The sequence below is a fragment of the Cetorhinus maximus genome, chromosome 7 (assembly GCF_964194155.1).
Source record: "Cetorhinus maximus chromosome 7, sCetMax3.hap1.1, whole genome shotgun sequence".
NCBI lineage: Eukaryota > Metazoa > Chordata > Chondrichthyes > Lamniformes > Cetorhinidae > Cetorhinus > Cetorhinus maximus.
The window spans coordinates 131,998,578-132,025,809 of record NC_135885.1 but is presented as its reverse complement, the minus strand read 5'-3'; the positions used below and the strand labels follow the sequence as shown (position 1 = coordinate 132,025,809).

The following is a 27,232-nucleotide window of genomic DNA, read 5'->3' as shown; positions in this document are numbered from 1 at the left end:
AGAGCTGATTCATACTATCTATTTACATATGCTAATGAACCTACCAGAAGTTTTTATTTTTGTTTCTTAAACTATTAATGATTGTTCATTACCCATCATGTTACCAGTTGGACATGTTTTTATAATTTAGATTAATTCCTGTAGCAGGTTGCAGTGGTAAAAAGTAAAATGGAAATGGATTGGGTTAATGGCTGACTCTCCTCAGTGAAGAAAGAAGGTTCCGATATAAGGCAAAAATAACTAATAAATTGTAATTTATTCTGTATGAAACATTCACATTTGTACTGGTTAAAGGCATTAGAAAGAAAAAACACACAATGCTTTACAATAAAATTACTGAAGTGATTATGAGAAATATACAGAAGAGAATAATAAGCATAAATCATCAGTTTGAAAATGAAAACATTGTCACATTCTCGGACATGAAGCAACCATTTGTTTCAATACGTTTCTGGCATTTAGCAATAACAGAAATAGTTGCTGGAATATGCAAACTATGGCCAGAACAATTTATATTCAGTAATGTACTATAGCTAATTTAATTGAAAATGTAGGTGTCATATAAACAATATATACAAGAAATTCAGGAAGTACTTAGTTCTCCTCAATGATATAACACTACGAATCAACTATGTGCCAAGTAAATGTTAAATAAGTGTATTTCAAAATGATTTTTAAAAAATATACATTTAATATCTTAACAAAATAATACTGCAAAATGTTGTGGTTAAATGCATCTTTTTAAAATAGACAGGCAAGTTATGATTTAATTTGCTGACAATCTGGTCTGCTCAAAGATGAAGAAGCCTTTCTCGCCTCTGGTTAGAACCAGGGTGTTGAAAGATAGGTCATGATTGTTGTAACTACTAACATAACCTGGTAACTCCTGCTGTATGGTATTGATAAAAGGCAGTAGGGTGGGGGTGGGGGGTGGCGGTAGAGGGTTGCGGGGGGGGAGAATTTCCTTTTTGCTATTCGTGGTCAAATCTTTGCAACTTTGCTACAATCGCATTCACAATTTCTCTCCAAATAGGAAAACAGAGGGAATTTCCATCCCACCCTTAATAGTTCTTCACTAAGTGAGCAATGGGCAAGCAGAGAGAGAGAGCGTGTTCTTCCAGGAACAGCAATTCACTGTCTAAGTAGGTCAATGCATCAAAACCTTTATTATAGAATGTTGCCAAAGATTAATATGTATTCATTATGGGTGTAGAATCACATGTGAATATACACAGCCCAATTGTTTTTATATTTTGGATAATGGGAATTAAATGTTATTACTTATTCAAATAATTGCTGTGTCTTCTAGCATCACAAGGCCTTATGATGTTGATGCAACTCCCATGATGGTGTAATAAAATTCTCTTTACCATGTATGCCAGGTATATGAGTAAGATGTAAATAAAGTATAAAAGCCAATGGGTCCAGCCCAAAGTCCATTTTATGAATAAAATATTGCTCAGAAAGTTTGAGAAAATTGTTTTCTAGACAATATGACCTATTCAGCTTACTGAAACCCATTTCTCAGCATATAATACATGCTAGTTGAAACCTCGTCATCCAATCTTGTGGCTCAGGCTCATTAGTCAGTAATATATTTTGCAACAGATCAGCTTAGAAGTCAGAAACATTCTGGTGACCCCAAAGTGCAGAGTCAGACCATTCAAGTGCCTTAACAATGGGTTTCCCTGTCCGTTGGTCTGTCCTCAGTTTCTTCCATAATTATGTACTCTTTATAGGCTGCAGTGAATGCTTAAAGACTGTGTGAGCTTTTCTAGATGGTGTTTCCTTGCATGATGTATGCATCTGGAATACATTGCCGCATCGGCCCTTTCTTTGGGAGAGGAGTATGATTTGCAATTTGGGCTTTTGTCTTTCACTATGGTAGCAATGCAATTTTTTGTACAGTTTTAGGCAGTGCCAGCATTCTTCCTTGAGATGGATGTGTGGAACACTGCCTCACTTTTATGATGAACTGTATTTATTACTGGAACGTGAATTACTGTGGTCCAGTCCATGATCGATGCCATTTGACTTCCACTTGATGCAGGACTGCTTCTCATCCAGGGGCAACACGTGCATCATAGTCTTCCTCGGGAACCAGCAGCAAAGGCAGGACTGTGTATAACAAAGAAAATTTTATAATTCCCATCATAGCAAATAGGTGAGAAAACCTAGAACAGTTTAGTTAACAGCCCGTTGACTAGTGTTCTTCAAGAATGGAAAAGATCCATAACCTATGAACAACTTTATTTACAATAACTTTGACACATTTGGAACGATAACGCACATTCACAATGTTAATAAGATGTAAATAAAGCAAAAAGGGCAATGAGGCACATATTGTTTTGTGTATCTTTTCATTTATCTTGCTTTTTTTATCTCCCCCTGTTCTTTTTATTGTTTTGCTGTGCAGGTCATAGGCTACACCTGAAGTTGTGAATGAAGGCTGGGAACTGTCCATGTGGCTTTTTCTCATGCCAATCTCCAATATGTAAATATGAGAGCTTGCCAGTGTGATTCGCCCTCTTATTTCCACCTGCAAATTATTGGTAAGGTCCTGCCTTACACTCTGTGTCTCTTCCCTCCCAACCGAGCCTCCCACTAACTCCAATTAACCCACTATGCATGAAACTTTATGCGTTAATTTATGCGTTTTGTAGGAGAGAATAACAGTTGCCAACTCAGATCAGCAATTAATACCTAGAATATTGGAAATGGCTGTCAACTTTCAAATAATAACTCACATCCAACACAGAGGGAAGCTATTTAGTCCATTGTGCCTGTGTTAGTTCTTTGAAAGAGCAATCCAACTCATTCCACTCCCATGCTTTTCCCCCAGTAGCCCTGCAAGAATTATTATCTTTCCATTCATCAAAGGTCAATTGTAATTTATTCCCAAAGTACAGACACTAGAGGTTGTGAAGTTTAAATAACATCTCATTGCTATAATGCTATTCAAGTCCTCAGGCAGAGGCCATCAGTATTGACACAACCGGTTAACATGTAATTAATTGACTGTTGGATTAGATGCAAAAATACCTATTTAAGTCTCCATAACTTTCACTGTATCCTATTCTTGATGCTAAATATAAATGCTAATAAAATCATTTACTGTTGTCGCACCATAATTATGACACACAATTTGCATGGTTTTATACAGATGCATTTTATTCTCATTTTGTTATAATTATCTTTATTTTGTAGAAATGAGTTACAAATCTGTTTCAGTCATAATATTGCAATATGATGCATGCAGATTAAGCAAATTGGTAGGGTCACCCCTACAGATATTTCATCAGTGGTGTTTTAGAGAGTATGGACTACTTGCAATATATAACTAATAACTTGCATGCAAGGTTAAGTTTTTTTAAACCAAAAATGATTTCAAGTATATTGAACTTCAAAGGCTAGGGTTTGACATTTTAAACACTTTAAATTACTTAAAATCTGCTGTGGATGTAAGCACAACATCAATGATGCAACAGTGGCAATAAAAAAATGGACTCAAATATCAATATTTATACAAAAGTCTATGTGATGGTTGCCTGGAAATAGGAGACTGCTTCACATGGGAAGAAAATAAGATACTGTCAAGTCTTCGTATACTTTGAAGGACTAGTATTGTCCTCCACAAATGTTTGCAGGCTATTTATCCATTTTAGGGCCACTGATATTGCGACCAAGTTCAGTCCTGGGCCATAACTTCCGAGCTCCGGATCAGTGTAACTAGGGTTACCCCAAAGATGTGGTGGGGAACACCAACACCCACCACAACCCCCCCCACCTCCAACACAGTAAGTTCCCAGGTAAGGTTTGCATGGCAGTTGCCCAGAAGCACAAGCTTCCCTTGGGCAATTACCCTGCACTGGGAACCATCCCAAAATGCCCTCCCACAGATTCTTCTCACACCAAGGACTCTTCCCACCTCAACCCCTCTCCCACACCCCCCCACCATTGGGATTCTTCTGCCCTGCTTGGGACTCCACCACTGAAAGGCCTGACTCTTCCCCCCACCGAGGTCTGACCTGACCACCCTCCCTCCAACCCTGGATGCCCCCACACCCCGAGTCCCAACCGGAAACCCCCCCCGCCCCTGACCCAACATCCCGCCCCACACCCCCCGCCCCCAAGGCCCTCTCCCACCCCTCCCCAAAGCCTGGCCTGACTCCACCCCACCCGACCCCATCTCACCTCCACCGATCCATCCCGACCGCTCCCTACCCAACTGCCCTCCAACCCGACCCACCCCCCACCCCCACCCCACTCTCGACCCGACCATCTCCAACCCAACACCCCACCAAGACCCCTCTGACTCAACCCCTCCTGACGTGACACCCCTTCAACCTGACCACCCCTCCCACCAGCGCCAAATCCTGCCTACTTATCTTATACACTTAACTTGTCTGGACTTTTAATCTTACTTGGTTTACTGCAACTAACTATAAAAAAGGGTGCGGGTTTACTTATCTTCAACTTTACAGCCCTTCAACGCTAGGCCCCAGGAATGCGCTGCATTACTCAGATCTCACCCGGCCTGACTTGGAAGCTTGGGTGAGAAAGGGTCACCTGGATTTGCGGGTAAGAACTTTCGAGCAGAGTGGCAATCTGACTCAATTGCCGCTCCATCGGAAGTTACGGTGCATTATCTAGTGAAGCGGGGTCAGACAGAACGCCTTTGTTGGGGGAAATGGCACAACTCCTCTCATCTTTCTGGCCAGTAACTGAAGAATAATCACCATTAGACCATGTGATTTTTGAGTATAATCCCTAAACTGGGTACATTAAAATTAAAATAAATGCTCGCAATGGGTTATAACAATAGGTGCCAGTAAATTACAGCAAAACATTTGGTGGTAAAACAATAAGAAATGCTTTGCTAACCCTCCAGTAACACAGAACGTAGGCCATCGTTGGCAAGACAAAACATATACATGAGGTTGAGGTCCCTGGGATGAGGGGGTTGTCCTATGATGAGAGGCTGAGTAAATTGGGCTTATATTCTCTAGAGTTTAGAAGAATGAGAGGCGATCTCACTGATGGCCAGAGAATCTAAAACAGTGGGACATAGCCTTAGGATAAGGAATGATTCATTTAGGACTGAGATGAGGAGAAATTACATCACTCAAAGGATTGTGAATCTTTGGAATTCTCTACCCCAGAGGGTTGTGGCTGCCCCATCATTGAACACATGTAAGGCTGGGATAGACGGACTTTTGGTCTCTTAGGGAATCAAGGGATGTGGGTAGTGGGCAGGAAAGTGGAGTTCAAGCCCAAGATCAGCCATGATCATATTGGATAGCAGAGCAGGCTTGAAGGGCCATACAGTCTACTGCTCCTATTTCTTGTGTTCTTAGCCTTCAGTTGTTTAATTCCACAGTGCTAGAACAAGAATTACTTGTGAACTAGCTAAAGGTTGCACAGTGTATTATTCTGCCTGGGCACAGAGCTGTCAATAAACCCCTTCTTTCTTCACCAATCTCCATAGTATCCTCTTTGGGACATCCTTTGCCACAAAAGCCAAGTTACTGAAGTTGATGTTTTACAGGCATTTGAAATTGTAACTCATTGCTGAAAAGATACAATAACATTCGACTGCTGTTTTTTTTTGCAGAATAAATACAGGTCTGATAGTTCAACCATTAGAAATGACAGTAGAATCCAGACTTAAAGTTTCACCATAGCCATGAATAAACAATATAGTTGCAATCATTGTTTACAGACACCAGATCTAATGAAGAGAAAATTCCACATTACGTTTCCAGCTACAAATAAATGGATCCCTTTCTAACACAGAGAAACTAAGTCTACAATCGTCAATTTAAATTAACATCCTCAAAAACCTTAATGTCAAACAGGACACACTGGAGAAAATGTTAGCTTCTCGTATGAAATGGGTATAGACAGATTGTACTTAAAAGTCAAGTCAAGTGGCGATCAAGAATGCTGAATTGTTACTTAAATTTATCCCTTTGCAATCTCCAGCCAGGCATCCAGGTCCTTGGAAGGTCCCATCCAAATTAAATTCAGCTTTAGTAGGAGAGGCAAAAGGGGGCAGGAAAAAGTGCTCTTCCATTTGGCATGTGATGGGCATACTGAATGCCATGTACCTTAGGAAAACTCTCAAGTTTCCATGCTTTGGCAGCAATAATTTTAGCTAATTAGTTATGCCTCAGTTTTGTAATTCTCATCACTGTGTTCAATTCCTGCATATATCTGTAGCCTCCTCCATCCCTACAACCCTCCATGCTCATTTAATTCTGGCCTCTTGCTGATTTCCAATGCTTCTATATTTGGTGTCCTGACTTAAGCTGCCTAGGCCCTAAGCTTTGTAATTTCTCCCCAAAACCTCTCTGCCTCAGACTGCTCATTAAAACCTACTTCTTTGATCAAACTCTAGGTCACCTGCAACGACTCATCTAATTTTTTTTAATTGTGCATGACCTATTAATTTAAGTGCATAGGCCTTTTAAATACATGCATGGTAAAGGGTAGACTTGTGTTTGGCCTGTGCAACCAGGCAGCTTATAGAGAGAACGTTGGTCACTTATCCTAATATCCCTTTATGTTGCCCGGTGTCATAATTTGTTTGACATCACGTTGAGAGATTTTACTACATTAAAGGCACCAGATAAATGCAAGTTGTTGGTGAAGGATCCTCTTCCCAGAGGAAGCTATGCCAATTGAACTCTAGTGACTTCATTGCAATCTTTGAATGACTAACACCAACCACCCTGCTGAACCAAATTTTAGCATGTAATGCTTTCTGTGATGCTGCATGGAAGGCATACTGAGGTGATTAAGAGGGAGTGTTGCCTGTTTGACTGCAGTCAATGAGATCCTACTAACCATGTGTTCAGACCCTGTCATACCTTGCTGCCAATGACCACAGAATTATCACTTCTCAAGGCTTTAGGCCAGGACACACACAGATGCTGACCCACACCATTTTCCGTAAGCACACTTGCGGCTGTAATGCAGTTGACAGCCCACGCATGCAGTGATGGTAAGAGTCAGATGTGGCCTAAAACTTAGCTGAACCTCTTTGCAGCCCTGCTGCAATACTGGCCTGTGAGTGTTGCATCATGAAGAGGCAAACTTCCTCACATGCATTCGGTTTGCCACCACCTCGCTTTCAAGAGACCAGCAAATGGAGGCTTTTCTTGTTGCTTGTCCACAGATGTATGTTTGCACTTAAGCTCCTTTCCCCTTCACTATTGCCTGCCGCGTCTTAATCGCCTGCATTTGCAGCCTTGAGAAAGGCTGATGATGGTTTGCAGTCAAATGGCTCTCGGAAAGCTTGCTGAAATTATATCCCCTTCCCATCTAGTGACACTGCCCTATTGTATTGTCCCGTCACCTTACATGTCACTTACACAATGTCCCTCTATCACCATTCCCTCGAATCTGTGTTCGGTATTGTGAATAAATTATGAAACTGAGATTAACTCAGCACATTGAGCACTGTTTGCATTTGGTGTTTCAGGTGGGATTTGCGCCACTCTACACCAAGATTTGGAGATCGCTATCGACTGTTTGATGGATTTAGAGTCACAGAGCCATAATGGCACAGAAGAAGGCCATTCAGCCCATTGTTAGCTCTCTGTAGATTTGTCACAACTGCTACAAAAAGTCCAAACGCCCTTACATGATTTATAATTTATTCTTTGAATTTTTAATTTCAAAATTTAAGGATACTAAAAAGTATGAATAATAAGCTGATGAACATGAGTTTGATTAAATGATTGTCAGCTAAACCTTAAATTGATTAATACTTTAAGCTCTATCATTAAATTTAAACTTTAGTCATTAAGCTTCAACTTTAGCAGCAGCTCTGAATCAAACAGTAAGTGATTTAGGATGAAGATCTTCAAAACAATTATGCTGCTACCTGAAAGCAGTTCTTGAATCTCTTGCTGACAAAGTAGAGTGCAATTGGATTGATGCAGGAATTGAGGGAAGCCATATTGATGCCAATGTAGTTCATCACCAGGAGGAAACTGGATAACAAAACAGAAACGTTAGAAGTGGTCACTTAGAGAATTGAAATATTTTATTATGTATGCAAGTGTATATTAAAACATTTCAGGTGCTAATCTCTCCATTTGCCAGGATGAGTGTGGCTCCGACAACATTCAAGAAGCTTGACACCATCCAGGGCAAAGCAGTCTACCATCCACCACTTAAACATTCACTCCCTCCACCACCGAAGCACAGTAGCAGCAGTGCATGCCCTATACAAGGTGCGCTGCAGCAACTTTCCAAGCCTCCTTCGACACCTCTTTGCAAACCTGTGACCTCTATCACCTAGAAGGACAAGGGCAGCAGTATCATGGGAACATCACCACCTGCAAGTTCTCCTCTAAGCCACATGGCATCCTATCACTGTCCCTTCACTGTCACAAGGTCAAAATCCTGGAACTCCCTTCCTAACGGCTCTGTGGTTGTACCTACACCAGATGAACTGCAGTGTTTCAAGAAGGCAGCTCACCATCACCTTAATTTCATGGACAATTAGGAATGGGCAACAAATTCTGCCCTTACCAGCTACACTTACATCCCTTGAAAGAATAAATAAAAACGTGTTTTAGGTGCTAATTAACCATGTATCTATTGTACACATATCTTAATCTCTCAATTGTAACTCGAATGTATGTCCGAAATAAAGAATGAACTTCAATTTGTCGAGCATCTCATTATGTTCTCATGACGTTCCAAGGTGCTTTACAATCAATCAATTACTTTTCATATGTAGTCACTTCACAGTGCAGAGGCCAATTTCCTCATAGCAAAGTCCTACCAACAGCAAATGAACAGCCATATAATCTGTTTTAATAATGGTGGTTAAAATTGGAGCATTGTCCAAACCTCTGCTCCTCTTCAAAGAGGGCCAAGGGATCTTTTATATACACATGAGCAGTCTGTGTAACATATCATCCTTCAGACGTTGTAGCATTCTATCAGATCTGTGCAAGAATGTCTGCCTATAATATTTGATTAAATTTATATACTTAAATATCAAATGTATGTAATGAATCAAAATGAGTGAATCATTCATTTGGATCAATATCCCCCTTTTAGCTGATGGAGTTTCCTCAAGAATTGGGGAATTGTCATTATTCTGGTTCATTTTGACGACAGCTCTGTGATTGCTTTGGATCAAGAAACAATGGGTTTGCAATCCTGACAGACTCTCAAGGGTCAGGGAAGGTTTCTTATTCAACGTTTCACGGGAAGGTCCCATGGACATATCTAGGCTGTCCACCACAGTGAACCGAAGAACCAAAATGTCATATCAGCCGACCTTTTCGGGTTCAGGCCATAACCCATGATTTAACCTTCAAACAGCCCCACATCTGCTGGTTGGGAGCTGATATACCTCCTTTCACCTTATATATTAGTCAATTGGTGAACTGTAGGCCATGGCCTATGGAACTCACAGACTCTTTGCCCTGGACATGCCTTTTGATGTAGGGTACAATATTGGACTGGATGGAGTTTGCCCCAGTAGTGCCCGGCTGTTACATTCATCTAAAGTTCTGCTATCTGTCTCTTAATTCGCACCAAGTCCCGTTCACCTATCCCTCCTGCACTTCCTGCCATATTGACTTCTTAATCTTCCATGAACTCAGTGTGGGCGATACGACTATGTACATGTGTACATTCATATTGGGTATGGGCATAGTATAGCCTTGTGACATTAAGTTATAATAGTGATCTATTCTAATGTGATAGATACTTTCAATCAATTAAGATTTAAGACAATCATACATTGGATAAATGTTAAGAACTAACCGGAAAATAGAATTATTTGAAATTACAAAACCTTACATGTAGCCTGAAAATCCGTGGCAATAAAGTAAAATACTTCACAGCAAGCCTTAAGAGCTACTCTTTAGAGAATTTGAAACTAGACACAGCATAGTCATGTAAAAGCAAAATACTGTGGATGCTGGAGATCTGAAATAAAAACAGAAAGAACTGGAAAATCTCAGTGGGTTAGCAGCATCGGTGGAGAAAGGAACAGTTAATGCTTCGCGTCCAATATGACTTCTTCGAAGAAGAGTCATACTAGGATCGAAACATTGACCTGGATTTTCCATGCCCGCTGGCATCAGGCGTGTTTGGTGGCATGAGTGGAAAACATGGCGTGATCGGTTTCACAACGGCGCTAAACCAGTTTGCAATTGTCCGCTCAACCCACTGATGGTGGGCAACATTTCCCACTGATGGTGGGCCATTTTTCCCGCCATCAGACGTGGGAATCTCTTTGCAATAAATCAGCATATCACTGTATGGACAGCCTGCCAGACTCATCCCCCCTCCCAGCTAGATCGTCCACCTATGTTGATGGGAAAACCTGCCGATGTGTTTCACAACAGCACATAAGTGACATGCACCTGGCTCTTTGCTCAGGATTTGAAGGTTTGTTCGCCTATCTTGCTTCAGGCAGCACTCGCAGTCATCAGCGCCAGGCTTCGCAGACAGCACCGCATTGCTTTTAGGGGGGATCACGGATAGGTCTCTACCTACCAGATCAGCCATATGTGGGTGGCTTTTCAACAGCTGCAGGGCAAGGGCTTGCTTGGTGAAGCGGGAGAACTGGCTTCAGGCAAGGGAAGGGGCTGCAGGATGAGAGCTGTACTGGGGAAGGAAGGTATCCCAGGGTGTGTGTGTGAGGGCACATGTTGATCTGTGCAAGTGGCCTCAAGATGATGAGGGCTGAGGAGGCAGTATCCAGAGGAGATGAGGCCAGATGGACATGTGTGGGTATGTGTGCAAGATGGGTGGTGATGTCCCTTGAGCTGGTAGTGAGTGAGATGTCAGTGAATGTGTGATGGGCTTGAGTGTGTGAGTTTAGAGATGAGATGGTTGCCATACCCTGGCTGCACGGATGAGATCATTCATCCTCTATCTGCATTGGATGGCCAACCTCTTCTGTGCAACATTGGCACTGATCACCACTGCCATCGCCTACCAAGCTGGAGTGGTAATGTAGTTGCCCCTCCTGTGGCCAGAGCAGGGGTAGAGAACATCACAGCGGGGCCTCAATGGCACCCAAACCGCGCTCGAGGGCTGCAGTCTTCTTGCCTTTCGAGGCCATGTCTCCTTTGCTGCAATCCTGGGCTGGAAGCACTGAGCGTGGCTGTATTTTAAATGTGGTGCCTGGCGTGATGAAGTGGTGAGGTGATGGCGTGGCGGGCGAATGAGACCCCGCCCACCGTGGAGATGGCGTGTTTCCCGGAACGCATAATTAATGCGGTGGGTTTCGGACGATATGGCGGGAAAAGCCGCCATCGCGGCCAGCAGGTGAAACATCATTTTACCTGCACTGAGTGCAAATCTGGGACGATTCCGCTCATTAACTTGTTTCTCTCTCCATAGATGCTGGGATTTTCCAGCACTTTCTGTTTTTATTATAACATAGTCATGCCTTTTTTTGCATACTACTTTTGATGAGTTTTAATCTAGCATATGCAAATGAAATGGAGGCTGAAATACAATGTTTTTATATTGTACAAGTATATACAATCCCACATTATGGTCGGAATTTTCCCTGAATTACACTGTGTGGTGGCGCGTGTTAAAAAAGATGTTTTCCCCACCAGCCGCCAGGTTTTGTGCCATGTCGTCCGCTTCCTGCCTCATTAATTATGCAGCCACAGGAAACATGCCATCTCACTGGCGGGCAGCCTCTGAATTGCCCACCATACCATTACCTCACCATTTCCTCACTCCAGGTGCCTTATCTAAACTGCAGCCGTGCACACAGTTCCCAATGCTTGCAGCCCAGGACCACTCCAGCGCAGACATGGCCCCGAAAGCCAAGAAGAGTTCAGTGACCCATTGCTGGAATGCCTTTTTGGAGGCCCGACCTGATATCCTCTATCCCCAGTCTGGCCACAGAAGATCCATCAATCTCACCACTATGGTTTGGGTGGAGGTGGCAGTGGTGGTCAGTGCCAATGATGCATAGAAGACGGCATCTATCCAGTGCTGCCAGGGTAAGGCAACCATCTCATCACACAAAACTCATACACTCAGTAAAGTAATGGAAGGGGTCATCGACAGTGCTATCAAGTGGCACTTGCTTAACAATAACCTACTCACTGATGTCAGCTTGTGTTCTGCCAGGGCCACTCAGCTCCTGACCTCGTTACAGCCTTGGTTCAAACATGGACAAAAGAGCTGAACTCCAGAGGTGAGGTGAGAGCGACTGCCCTTCATATCATGGCATCATTTGACCAAGTATGGCACCAAGGAGGCCTAGCGAAACTGGAGTCAATGGGAATCAGGGGTAAAACACTCCACTGGTTGGTGTCATACCTAGCAGAAAGTAAGATGGCATGTTGTAAGATTGCGGTTGTTGGAGGACAGCCATCTCAGTTCCAGGACATCACTGCAGGAGTTCCTCAGCGCAGTGTCCTAGGACCAATCATCTTCAGCTCTTACATCAATGGCCTTCCATCATAAGGTTGGAAATGGGGATGTTCGGTGATGATTGCGCAATGTTCAGCACCTTTCGTGACTTCTCAGATACTGAAGCAGTCCATGTCCAAATGCAGCAAGACCTGGATAATATCCAGGCTTGAGCTGACAAGTGACAAATAACATTCGTGCTGCAAAAGTGCCAGGCAATGACTATCTCTAACAAAAGACAATCTAACCATCGCCCTTTGACATTCAATGACATTACCATTGCTGAATCCCCCACTATCAACATCCTGGGGGTTACCATTGAACAGAAACTGAACTGGACTAGACATATAAACACTGTGGCTACAAGAGCAGGTCAGAGGCTAGGAATCCTGTGGCGAGTAACTCATCTCCTGACTCTCCAAAGCCTGTCCACCATCTACAAGGCACAACTCAGGAGTGTGATGGAATACTCTCCACTTGCCTGGGTGAATGCAGCTACAACACTCAAGAAGCTTGACACAATCCAGGACAAAGATTGGCACCCCATCCACAAACATTCACTCCTTCCACCACTGACGCACAGTGGCAGCAGTGTGTACTATCTACAAGATGCACTGCAGGAACTCACCAAGGCTCCCTGGACAGCACCTTCCAAAACCATGACCACTACCATCTGAAGGATAAGGGCAGCAGACACATGGGAACACCATCACCTGGAAGTTCCCTTCCAAGCCACTCACCATCCTGACTTGGAAATGTATCGTCGTTCCTTCACTGTTGCTGGGTCAATATCCTGGAGCTCCCTCTCTAACACCGCTGTGGGTGTACCTACGCCACATGGACTGCAGCGGTTCAAGAAGGCAGCTCACCACCACCTTCTCAAGGGCAATTAGGGATTGGCAATAAATTCTGGCCTAGCCAGCAATGCCCACATCTAGTGAATGAATAAAAATCAAAACTCACAAGGCCATCACACATTTACTGGCATCTCACTCACTGCCAGCTCAAAGGTCATCACCACTCAATCTCTCACACGCACGCCCTCACATCTTCATATGGCCTCATCTCAAGACTGCCTCCTCAACCCTCATCATCTTGAGGCTACTTGCACAGATCAACATGTTCCCCCACCACACGCACCCTGGGATAGACTTCCTTCCCCAAGCAAACCCTAGCCCTGCAGCCACTGAAAAGCCACGCCCGCCTTACTGGTAGGTAGAGGCCGGCAACCTGAGCCTCCCTAAAAGCGATGCGGTGCGACATGCGGAGCCTGGTGCTGATGGCCATGAGTGAAGCCCGAAGCAAGGTAGGCAAATGAACTTTGAAGTCCCGAGCGAAGTGCAGGTTGCTAGTAGGTACGTCGCTTATGCGCCGTTGTGAAACACGTCGGCGTGCAATCACACTGACGTGAGCTCACGATCCAGTGTGGGGGGGATGATTCCGGTGAGGAGGGCTTATAATGAGATGCTAAAGTATTGAAATTCGGTTCCTGACCTGCGGCAGCGGGAAACGCGGCCTGCCACTGAGAGGTGGAATGTTTGATCGTAAACTGGTTTTACTACGGCGCGGGACCGATTTTCGCGATCTCCCGATATTTTCTGCTCCCGCCCATTATAACGCCTGCCGCAAACAGGAACGGAAAATCTCGGCCCATGAGTCCTAATTCTCCATCAGAAAGCAAGCTTTAACAGGTGTCGATAGTTATTTCTCTGCATGCGTTACACATACTGCCATCTTATGTTAATCTGACAGTCTCACGTTCCGTTAAGTCTTACCTCAGTAGTTCACATCTGTTGGGATCATGTTCATTGTAGAATATCTTCATTAAAATTCCACTAAGATGAAGTGGAAGCCAACAGAGGGCAAAAACGAGCACTAAGCAGAACACAGTCTTTGCTACCTCACGACGCTGCAAGTGAATGGTCAAAATGTTACTTATACCATTGAACCCTTTGTTTGAAAGAGCTTCATGATTAGCACCCAAAAACACAATGAGGACACAGTACTATTACAGTGGTAAACCCTGCATGAATGCAGTTCAATAAACCATTTTCACTGCATGAATTTAGCGACATACTCAACATTTTAGCATATCGCTCCCCTGCATACCTTGATTGATGCATATAATTCAATACAAACCAGGTGCTAACCATGGATTCCTCCCACGGTATTGATTTGACTGATCTGTTGCTTTGGCATGTTCATGTAAATATAGTTCTTCGCTAATTCTGTCAATGAATTTGTGGGGGTGGCAAGGGGGGAGGGGCATCTTCATAATTTTTTTCTACAGCTTCAGAGTTAGTGGAGTGGGCAGATGGACAGCGGGTGCAGCTTAATGCATTGATAAGCAAAATATTATAGTTTGGGAAAAAAGAACAGTGAAAGGACTACACCTTAAATGGTAAAATTCTAATCCAAGTGGGTGAGCAGAGAAATCTTTAAAGTTGGAAATGCGGTATAAAAAAGCCATAAGGTGAGTAGGATCCTGGGATAAATGGTTATGGACCATGAATACAGGGAAGTGATGATTTCGGGCAAATCATTCTCACTCTTTGAGTATTCTATATAGTTCTTGGAACCCGGTTAATGGAAGGTTAGTACAGCCACAAAAATGATGCAGTGCGAATTCACGAGAATATGACAAGAAATAAGAGGTTACAAGTTTGAAGAAAGGTGCAAAATGTTGCAGCAGTTTTCACTGTGACAGAGAAGGTTAAAGGGAGATAAAATGGAAATTTTCAAAATTATGAAGGATTTTTGAGATGGTGAATAGGGAAAGATCGTGGCCATGGGTTGGTGCATCAGTAATGATAGGGCATTAACATAAGACTGGAAGATCAAAGAGGAAAGCTTGAAGATTTGTTTTCACAAGAGAATTATAAGAACGTGGAATGTTTTACTGCCCTTGAGTCATTTAAAGGGGAAGTATATAAATGATTGCAAAGAAAGAACAAAAAAGGGTATGGAGAAAGAACAGGGAAATGGAATTGCAATAGATAATTCCAGTTGAAGATTTAGTGCTGGAATGATGAGACAAACTGTCCTTCTGCAAGTTCTGAGATTCTGCAAGATCAAGAATGGCACGTGTAGGTTTGTAATGCACTCATATTTTAAAGCAGTCAGTTTTATTCCACTTGGTCCAAACAGCATATGCACATTGTTGGACGATGATCAACTAAGCCATGGCTTGGAGATTAATTTGGCAATTTTTAACTAATCTTAATTCAAGTGAAACATTTCTTGGCGAAGAAGTTGCATGTTCATCAACATCTTGCAGTATTGAGATATTCACCTCCTTAGGCTAAAAAGAGCAAATTTACATTTGTACCATATTTTTTTAATGAACAATGTGCTTTCAGTTGTACCGTGAAGCAGTATCGGAGAACAATGCACTGCACTGGCGAGCCCTCCATGAATGATGCAATCCAATTAGAACTACTATGTTAAGTGAAATCTAAAATCTAACCTTTTGAGGTAATAGCAAATAATTGATTAATACTAATTAAATATTCATTATTGCATTGTTGCAAGTGTTGCAATATGTACACTAGATGGTCAGTATACTGGTACAATGTCTCAAATTCAGCTGTCCAAAAACTGGAGTTGCCCAAAAACTGAACACTTTTATAATGTTCCATGCATCAATTTGAATTGAGTAAAATTAGAAAAAAAAAATTACATGGAATATTCGGTTAGACACTGAGTTGGCATGGTGTGGCTCCAGACTAGCTATTGGTTTCGCTGCTTCACGTACCACGCTATCCTGTGCTCCAAGCGACCCTTGACCCCACCCGACCCAGCTTAACCTGAGCTGCCCACGGCCTGAACTGCATGAACTGTATCCAGCAATATCCGAAACCCTCATGGCTTCGGCCCTGAGGTTGCCAGATTGGAGGGACTGTAACTGTAGCAGGTTCTTTATGAAAACAATTTCACTTTAACACAAGAGTAAATAGTTTCCATTTTTTTCAAGAATGAATTAATGGGCTAGATTTTCCCAGGGGCTTTGGGACCTCAACTTTGGGACCAAATAGGGATGCCAAGCATGCATTTTCTGGCATGGCATCCGAAAGTGCAATTTTCCTGGAGGCAGCCTTCTATTTGGCTTCCTCCATATTCAGCACCCTATTAAATATGCTTAGTAGGCTCTCAGACAGAGAGCCAATCAGATGGCCAACTGGGAGAGGCGGGTGCTGCTAAGGCAGGTCGGAAACCATTAGGGCATGTGAACATGGTGACGCCCTCGGAGAAGTGGGTACAAGTAAAAAATTATGAAGGCTGAAGCTGTTGGGCTTCTCAAAGTGCTTGTTACCAACAGCTTTAAGTTCTTCATCTTTAACTTGCATTCATTTGATATTGGCTCACAGACAACAGGAGATAAATGCAAATTAACCAATTAATTCCCTAGACTATGCGTGTTTTTTTTTGATAAATGTAACAACGCTCTTCAAAAGAGAACCCTTGACTGTAGCCAGGTTTAGGTTTTGGAGGTTGGGTGCATTTTACCTGCAAGCAAACTGATGCTAAATTTGGGGCATTTTTAAGCTCAGAGGTTTCCTGCCCTAACCTGTCGAGAGAACGAAATATTCTGTCCCTCGGATCTTGGCAAAAGGTCAAAACAGAAAAAAATAGTGGCAGATAAAGAGCTGTGAGAAAGGTTGAAAATGACGTTGAAATGAATAGCGACAGATTCCTAGTAAAAGTTGGAAAAATCGTAAATATGCAATGATAGAAACTTAATGCATTTGCATCTCATTCCTTTGCTGACAGGTTCTAATAATGCCATGAATAACAGGGGCATTTTGTTTAATACGCTAGGTGTTCTTACGATAATGCAGCATGGCATAACTTTCAGGTAGAGGGACTAAACATTCCCTTCACATGGAAACTTGGGGGGAATTAAAAGCAAAAACTTATGGACCGGGATTTTCCGGCCCTGTCGCGGGTAGGGCCCGCCGCGGGCCCAGCCAGGAGTCCACTGACTTGCGGCGGCACAGGAAGATCCCGGTGGCAGGCGAGCATGGAAAATCCCGCCCATGAGATCAGTGGGAAATATATGTAACCTCCTCATAATAAGACATTTTGTTGGAATATTTTACTTTGTTTTGTTATTACAAGCTTATTTGCTGAATAACTTATCAACTACAGCTAAAATTAATCCTTATGTGATTTAGCATGGGGTTTTAATCATTGCACCTTGGTAAATAATCAAATATTAGACAAAATCTGCAATAAAAAGGAAAAACATTTTGTTTGTGCTGAATTTGTTCATCTCCATCCCTGGGTTGAAGCATTGCGGCAGGGAGAGGGATGAGAATCAAGCGGGTTCGCAATATCCGGTCACCATAGCTGAAAGGTGGACAATGGAGGAGGGCAAGGATCAGGCTTGGCTGTACAGCTCCTATAGTTGAATAGTGGGTTTATGTATGGAATGGCCACAAGCAGGAAGAAGTCATCAACTTTATAAAAGGGAGTGCAGGAAAATAGCAGGGAATTTCTTCTTTGGCTTCCCACATCTAGAGATGCACAAGGCAGATGAAGCATACACTTATGCCTGTGACGGCAGCTTATTCTTCCTGGAAGGAGTTGCTAACCTGAAGCTATAGTTCGAGGGACGCCATTCCACATTCAGCATGGCTGTGTAGGAGTTTCCCCTTCTCCTGGCACCTGCCACAGGCATATTGGGAGGATTCATGGGTTGATAATCAACCTGTTTGGCTACGGTGTGAACACACTTTCAAAGGCCATCAAATCTTGGAGTGGGATTTGAGCTTAAAACTTCTGGCTCAGAGGCAGGGTCGATACCCACAATGCCACAAGGCGCCCCTTAGAGGCGAATTGAAAGAAATAAAGTGGAATGAAATAAAAATAAATGCCAATAGTCAGACTTCCTCTTGAAGACTGAGGCCCAGAAATTCCTTGGGAGCTTTGCTGGAATCTTGTCATAACTCCAGCTCGATCTCCAGAATGAGCGTTTCGCTGGTCACCTGCCAGGGTTATGCTGGAAGATTGGTAGAATTTTTGTGAAATTTCAGACTTGAATTTATTGCTCTAATTTACTGTAATATTCATGTGAACCATAGTGAATTGGGGAAAAGACTTAAATCATTTACAGAACAAAGGGTCACAATATTTAGCAAGAACAAGATATTAAATCGACTAGTGATTTTGTTTAAGCTATTTACATTTGAAAATGTATTGTTCATTGTTGAATCGCAAAAACATTATTTCAAATTAATATTCGGATGCTTACTTGTTTCAGATGGTCATTCAGAGCGATTTGCATCCCACTTTTCTTCCTTAACATCTCACAAGTCATTAAAGAATAAAACAGAGCTGTGCATGCGAGAGGCATACAGAAATAAAAAGCAAACAGCCACCAGTCTTTTGCTGCCTTGTAGAACTGGAAGTGGAATATAAAAACACACATTAGGCTGATGACAGACAATGATGTTGAAAGAATCACTCTTCCACAGTCTGGACTCTGTTCTGCTGACATAAAACACTTTACACACTCAATATTTGAAACATCTGCGATTACGTACAGAATTCTAGATTTATCACCACTTAGGGTTGCCAACTCCGGTTGGATGTATTCCTGGAGGTTTCATCGCATGACCTCCCTCCCACCTTCAACCACATGCAGTGAAAAAGCCTTTACTTTACGATCGCTCATATGTTTATAACCACTAACTGGATAATTCTGCCCAACTCTGGCGCCACACTTTAGGAAGGCATTAGGGAGGATGCTGAAAAGATTTACGAGAATGGTTCCAGGGATGAGGGACTTCAGTTACATGGATAGATTGGAGAAGTTGGGTCTTAGAGAAAAGAAGATTAGGTTTCTAAAATAATGGGGAATCTTAACAGAGTAAATAGGGAGAACTGTTCCCGTTGATGGAAGTGTTGAGAACCAGAGGATAGTGATTTAAGGTGAATGGCAAAACAAGCGACGGCAACATGAGGAAAAACCTTTTTACACAGCAAAGACCTGGAAAGCACTGCCTGAGACTTTGGTGGGGGCAGATTCAAATATGGCTTTCAAAAAAGAATTGGATAATTTTCTGAAGAGAAAATATTTGCAAGGTTACAGGGAAAAGGTGGGGATTGGGACTAGCTGAGTTGCTCTTGCCAAGCGCTGGTATGTACAGGACAACCCCAAATGTCCTCCTTCAATGCTGGAACCATTCTATGACTCTATGGGCAGGATGGCGGGGTTTCCCGCCCTGCCAAGAATCAGTGGGGAACCATCCCTGTCGATACCGGCTGCCCCACATTCCATGCTCAATGGAGCCTTAAATGGCTGGAGACAGGATTCTGCTCCTCATTTGGGAGGGAGTCCTGGCTTAGAGAGCTGCTAGAAAATCTGTACCACCAGTAGTGGAAATATATTGGTTGTAACTTCGCTGGAAATGCTGCAGAAACCTTGTTTACTTTTGCAAAATCACGGCGACAGAGAGGAAGCAAGCCCTGAGGAAAGAGATTATAGAAGATACGTCTGAGTTGGCAAATGTTTACTTTGTGGTTCTCACTGTTAATATGAAACATTCTTGGGTCAAGTATAACATTGAATAAAAGCATATAATTTACTATGCAGAATAGACTTGTGTGTTCTTCATCATCCACTTCTCATTCCTAATCATAGCAGTTGTGTGCAAATCTATCCTAATTTTGGGCAGTTTTAATGTTGTGGACTTACGGCCGTGGTTAACCAGAAAGTTCACTTATAGGATCCTTATGTCTAACGGAGAGAGAGAGATAGAGAGGGAGAGACTCACCAATGTATAAATTGGATCTGCATTTATACTGAAGTAAAGCAAGAGAGTGCTAATCAAACTTACCTAACAGTTCACCTCTGATTATATATTATGATCAACAGGAGAATGCAATTCTACAGAGAATGCATCATCAACTGAGGTGTCAGCTGTGGCTCAGTTCATAGTACCCTCGCCTTTGAATCAGAGGGTTGTGGGTTCATGTCCCACTCCTGGAAAACCAAGAACTGTGATTGTACTCGAAAGAGTTGCAATCTGTGACTGTTGATAACTCGAAAGAGTATCAACTGAGAAATATTTATAAATATTGATAGCACTTTCACTGTGCACAGAAGGAATTAAACTCCAAACAAAATGGAGATGCACACTGGGTGCATCAGCATCTGAAATGATAAAAGACAGATGGATGCTTTGGGTCCTTTACCAGAATGGGTCTCTATCTGAAGCATTGTAATTTCTAACGAAGAGTCTACTCCTGAATCAAGAAACTGTTTTTTGTTTTTCCAGGTGCTGTGTTTTTATTAATAAGTTCAATCTTATGTTCTATTTGGTTAATTTGACATGACCTTACAAAGTAATTTCACTTCACAATGCAGCTGTGAATGAGAACACCTGCAAACGCTGTTCAAATCTGGTCAGAAAAGCATATGACTGGACTTCATCAATAAGCAGAAATGATGGATCCACATACCTGCATAAATTGTGATTTTTGATCGGGATGAAGCAAGCAGACACTGTATCTCTTTCCTCGATAGTCCATAGTTACCAGATCAAAGGCTATAGTCTCTGGAACTGCCAAAATAATCGACACGACCCAGATGAGAATGATTTCGATCATGGTCCACATGGGAACTCTAATCCCTTGAATACGGCTCCAAGATGCCACTGCTCGATACCTGCAATATAAAGAAACCACATCAAATATGAAATACCTTTTGATAATAAGCAGCAAGCAACATAGGACAGAGAAAATATGTTTGATTGATGTGGTGGATTACCTGTCTATACTGAGTGCGCAGAGACTGAGAACAGTAATGCCAACAGATGCTTTCTGCATAAAAGGCATCAGTTTACATATTTCCACTCCAAAAGGCCAGTCTTCAGCATGGAGCTGGAAAGAGAAGGATTAATGACAAATGAATTTCTATGAGATCAGTGGTTTTAATAATGTGACATCAGTACAGTTATGAAATATTGAAAGTGCAATGTCACTAATTTATCAGTGTATGTTCGCAGTGATACATTCACATTTTTTTCTCCTTTTAACCCTTTTTACTTTTCTACTTTTTCTCTTTTTGTAGCACAATGATTAAGTTACTACAGTAGCAATCCATAACTCTGGCCTATGATCATGAGACATGAGTTCAAATCCCACAACAGCTGGGGACTTTAAATTAAGTTAATTAAATAAATCTGGAATAAAATGCTATCAGTAACAGTGACTACGTAACTACTATAAAAACCCATCTGATTCACTAGTTTTATTTAATTCATTCATGGGATGTGGTCATTGCTGGCTAGGCCAGTTTTATAGCTGTCACATGTAGGCCCAACTAGGTAGGGACAGCAGATTTCCTTCCCTAAAGGACATTAGTGAACCAGATGGTTTTTTTTACAACATTTGGCAATGGTTTTGTGATCATCATAAAACTTTTCCAGATTTTTATTAGATTCAAATTTCACCATCTGCCGTGGTGGGATTCAAATCCAGATCCCAGGGGAATTATCATGGGTCTCTAGAATACCAGCCCATTGAAACAAAATCTGCCATCCTTACCTGGTCTGGCCTATGTGTGACTCCAACAATGTGACTATCTCTTAAATGTCCTCTGAAATGGTCTAGCAAGTGACCCAGTTGTTTTTAAGAAGGGGGCTCACCATCACCTTCTCAAGGGCGATTGGGGATGGGCAATAAATGCTGGTCTTATCATGATGCTCACATCCTATTTATAAATAAATTTAAAAATCTTTCCAATTTCCACCCTTTTGGCTCATTTGTCCCAACTGCTGCAACAAATGTATTGCTTTCAGTGATTGCTCTTCAGTCTCTCACTTTAGGAGCTTCTCTTCATGAAAGACCAGGGTGGGGAGGGTCAGCAGACTAAAATGGCTGGAGGCATTGTAACAAAACAATCCAATCCTATTCTTGGACAATGTCCAAACATGGGAATTTTCCAAAAGGTAGTAATTGAGAGCAGAAGTCGAGGTTATTTTTTCACCTTCTCTAGCCCAGTGATGTTATGTTTGTGGCCAGATAGATGTCCTGTCTAGTCCTTTACTTTCCTATGTTCTTCAATGAGATACCAACTTTAGCTGCCTGGCAGCAATGCGTCAGTTCAGCATAGGCCAGCGATCAAAGCTGTCACCAAGGATGAGCTGACCCCCAAAGGCATTCACTGTATCCCACAAGGAGCTGCAAATCAGCACCTTGGATTGTTCCTACTACAACAAACATGAATGGTGGATCTATAATTCTCAGCACTTCACCCTAGTATTGTACAATTCAAAATGCCCTCTTCAGACAACACTCAAGTTTGGATGGCAGTTTAGGTGCAATATCAGTTACAAATATGTATAAAATTTCTTTATCCACAATTTAAGGTCTGTTTTAAATAAGTGCCTTTGATAAAGGGAAATTTCATGGGAATGCATTAATGCCACTGAAAACATACTGTGTGATTCCATCCCCAAGTCTGTCATTGTAGGGCCGGATGTTTTTAATTTTTTCCAGTTCAACTAGGCATAGTATGGCAAATTCAGTAAGGCAATGCACTTGGTGGAGGGTCAGGGAATCAAGCTATAGTCTTCTTCTCTCACCCACCAGCTGCACTCACATCTGGCAAATCTTTGCTCTGGAGGCACCATTTCACAGGATTTGACGCAATATTAATTTTCACATGCGATACCATTTTGCCTCACTGAAATGATCCCTCAACCAGTTTTCATCCACAAGTGACGTAACCTTCCTTAACTCATTTTCCCACTAATAAAGGTTATCTCAATAAAGCAATTCTGCTGGGGGCAACATTTAATTTTTGCAAAGAAAATTCATTAAGAATCAAAGGCGGATGATTTAGTCGTACAGGTATACTCTACCTTTCCTACCTTTAGCAGAATGAGGTATCAGAGCTGGGCCAATGGGTGTGGAGTGGGAGCCTCTTAACAGTAACTATTTTATGAGTAGTAACATGTCATTAAGTGTTGCTGAGGAAGAAATGTGGTTGTAAAGAGGATTAAAAGAGGCTTGCGAGCTAACTTAGATGTCAAATAGCATGCAGCCTGACACGTGCTGCATAGTTGCACACATTGTGCTACTGAAATAATGAGAAATGTGTATTTAATTCCAACTAAGATGTTTGGGTCAAATTGTGGAACATTATTCAGTAAAATTTGCACAATTCAGTGGTGGTTGCCGTTGCTGTTTATGGTTTCTATTTTTTTCAACGATTGGAATGTCAAAGCCAATTAAATTGAACAAAAATAAAAAGAAACAGAAGTTAGCTGAAAAAAAAACAAAGCCATTTAAATGAATCAGTGGAAGGAGAATATCAAGATATAATCAGCATTTGTAGTGTTTTCAACTGCTGTATTCGGTATGATGAAAAAAAACGGTTCAAAGCAATGTCATATTAAATAGGGGCATTAAAATCTGTGCAATAGAAAGATGTTCATTCACATTTTAATGGCTTTACTTTGTCAATTAATCCTATCTGTTACCCACTAACATCCCTATTCTTCAAACCACAAGCTTTCAACCCTCATCTGTCAGTAAGTTGTTTTAGATTGAAAACCTTGAAGATGCAACAAAGATGGGTCCAATTGCCTGAAGATTAATCATGCTAGAAGAAGAAAATAATTTGCATTTATATGGCACCTTAGCATTTCCCAAACTAATAGATAAGCTTTGAATACGGTAATGGCCATACAGACGAATGCACAACAACAACAACAACAACTTATATTAATATAGCGCCTTTAATGTGACAAAACATCCTGAGGTGCTTCACAGGAGCATTACAAAACAAAGTACGGCACAGAGCTACATAAGGAGATATTAGGCCTGAGGACCAAAAACTTGGTCAAAGAGATAGGTTTTAAGGATTGTCTTAAAGGAGCAAAGCAAGGCAGAGAGGCAGGGAGGTGTAGGCAATTTGAGAGCTTGGATCTTTGGCAGCGGAAGGCATGCACACCAATGAAGGTGTGGTTAGGATTGGGAATGCACAAGAGGGCAAAATTTGAGGAGCGCAGCGATCTTGGAGGGGAGTGGGGCAGCAGGAAATTATAGAGGTAGGGAGGAGCAAGGCCATGGAAGGATTTGAAAACCAGGATGAGAATTGTAAAATCAAGAATGTTGCCTGAGCGGAAGCAAGCATAGGGGTGAAAGGGGTATCGGACATGCTGTGAGTTAAGAAATGGGCAGCAGAGTTTGGGATGACCTCGGGTTTATGGAGAGAATGTGGGAGATCAGCTAGAAATGCATTGAAATAGTTGAATGGAGAGGCAACAAAGGCAAGAAAGAGGATTTCAGTAGCAGATGAGCTGAGGCAGTGGTAAAATTGAGTGATGTTCTGGAGGTAGAAATAGGGGGCCTTAGTGATGGCATAAATATGAGGTTGGAAGCTCATCTCAGGATTGAATGTGACACCAAGGTTGAAAACAGACTGGCTTAATCCCAGACTGCTGCGAGGGAGAGGGATGGAGTCTGTACCTAGAGAGCAGGGTTTGGAGTGGAGACCAAAAACAATGGCCTCTGCCTTCCCAATATTTAATTGGAGGACATTTTTGCTTACCCAGTGCTGGATGTTAGAGAAGCAGTCTGATAATTTAGAAACAGTGGAGAAGTTGAGAGAGGCCATGGCGAGGTAGAGCTGGGTGACATCAGTGTACATGTGAAAACTAACGCTGTACGTTCGGATGATGTTGTATCATGGAGATGAGAAATAGGAGGAGGCCAAGGACAGATCCATGGTGGGGGGACACCATGGAGCAGAAAAGGCCATTGCAAGTAATTCTCTGGCCAAGATTAGATAGAAAAAAATGGAGCCACATGAGAGCAGTTCCACCAAGCTGGACGACAGAGGAGAGGCGTTGGAGGAGGACACTGTGGTCAACCGTGTCAAGGGTTGCAGACAGATCTTAAAAGACAAGGAGAGAAAGTTTGCCTTTGTCACAGTCACATAGGATGTCATTTGTGACTTTGATAAAGAGCTGTTTCAGCAGGGGCAGACACTTGGGCCTGAATTTTCAGCTCGGCCGGCGCGATTGACGGGAGTGGTCGGGAAACAGACCGCTGACCGTGATCAGCCCCCCGACCGCGATTTCGCGCTACCTGGCCAATTAGCGGCCAGCCAGCTTGATGCTCAGCGCTGCCGGGGTGGGGGTAGGGGGGGGAAGGCGGGCGATGACATCGACGTGGGCGCGGGCTGACAGAAAGCTCCCTGAAGGCAGAGAGCTGCCTCAGGGAGCTGAAGGCCCGAAACCCAGGAAATTAAGTTTTTAAAATCAGGAAAGAAGTCTCCAAACATTACAATCAGGCACCTGAACATATAGATTATTAAAATGCTGCCCGCAGATTTCTATTTCTATTTTATTTAATAACAGAAACCTCATCCCACCCTTGGATGTAAAGGCTGCCTGGCCGATTCGCCCATCTGCCAACTGTAAGGTTGGGCAATGTAGTATGACAGACAATTGCGTCGTTAGTGGGCTTAATTGCCCTCTTAATTGAGGGCGGGCGCGCTTCCGACTTTTGCGTGCGCCCGCTGACTGAAATATCGCATGAGCGTGGGATGAGGTCGGGACGCTCACCCGATGTCACCTCGCGCGATTTCACGCCCAATCAGGTTTGGCGCGTGCCCGCCTGTCAGCGTCAAATTCAGCCCTTGATCGAAGAGATTCAAACATGGAGTTTTGGGAAACTCCATGGATGGATTTAGAAGATGTCAACATGTTCGGGGAGTTTAGAGAGGGAAGGGAGGTTGCATATGGGATGGTAATTTGAAAGGATAGAGGGGTCAAGTGTTGGCTGTTTGAAGAAAAGGGGTGATGATGGCAGATTTAATGGTCAGCAACACAGCAACCATTTACAATATTGACTATGGGGGCCAGGAAGGGGGAGTTGGGTGATCAGCAGTTTAGTGGGAATAAGATTGAGGGAACGGGAGGTGGGTCACCTGGGCAAGATGACCTCAGAGAGGGCATGAGGGAAGATAGGAGAGAAACTCGAGAAAGATGCAATCTCAGGGCTGGGGCAAGGAAGATTGATGAGGCGGGTTAGTGGAAGGGAGAGACTCACCAGAGGCAGCTGATTTAAATCTCTCAATCTCAGTGTGAAAAAAGTCCATGAGATCCTTGCACTTTTTGTTGGAGGTGAGGGTGGAGGCAATGGGGGAAAGGGGTAGTGACCAGATTGCATGCAGCAAAGCCTCACAGGCAGAGAATGAATGGGCAGGTAACCTGTATTTGATAGTATTATTTGAGGAAGCACTTTTTTCCAGGACAAGGGAGAACTCCTTGCTCAGCAAATAGTACCATAGGATCTTTTATATTCACCTGAGTAGGCAGGTCAGGCTTTGGTTTCACATCTCTTTCCTTTGAATTCACCGAAAAGGAAAAGGGGTGTATAATGGTCTGCAATTGTCAGTGGTAAAAATTCAAATCTATCCTTTTTCTGTCAGATCAGATGTGAAACCAAAGCCTCGCCCAGGCGCATTTGTTACAGACTGCACTCTGTCTTCCAAAACCTTAATAATCAACAGTTGCCAAACATTTCAGCATATTTTCTCAATCTGGATCAGTGAGTTACTGAATGTGATTTCTTGGCTTCTGTTTTTGTTTCATTCCGGAATCATATTAAAAGTGAATAAAAATATCTCATTCGTCTTGCTGAGAATAAAGTAAATTCTTGCACATGTAGCATATGCTGGTGGCATATGCCCAAGTGGCTGGTTAATTGGATGATAGATGGGGAGACAGATTCCAGATGTACATTATCTCTATCATAAAAGAAGCTCGTAACAGCTTTGTCTGTTATAATG

At 42.6% G+C, this 27,232-nt stretch overlaps 1 protein-coding gene across 1 annotated transcript in view; it reads right to left on the bottom strand.

The window, feature by feature from the left end:
* Positions 1 to 237: 237 nt before the first annotated feature.
* The window catches only part of LOC144683004 (endothelin receptor type B-like), a 40,014-nt gene continuing 13,019 nt past the window's right edge, over positions 238 to 27,232 (bottom strand). Inside the window, exons 2-7 of the mRNA XM_078545950.1 lie at positions 21,194 to 21,306; positions 20,887 to 21,091; positions 18,674 to 18,823; positions 14,196 to 14,329; positions 7,892 to 8,000; positions 238 to 2,118 (exon numbers count right to left, since the gene is read on the bottom strand). Of these exons, the coding sequence (XP_078402076.1) occupies positions 1,966 to 2,118; positions 7,892 to 8,000; positions 14,196 to 14,329; positions 18,674 to 18,823; positions 20,887 to 21,091; positions 21,194 to 21,306 (864 nt within the window). The 3' untranslated portion in view covers positions 238 to 1,965. The remainder of the gene's footprint in view (positions 2,119 to 7,891; positions 8,001 to 14,195; positions 14,330 to 18,673; positions 18,824 to 20,886; positions 21,092 to 21,193; positions 21,307 to 27,232) is intronic.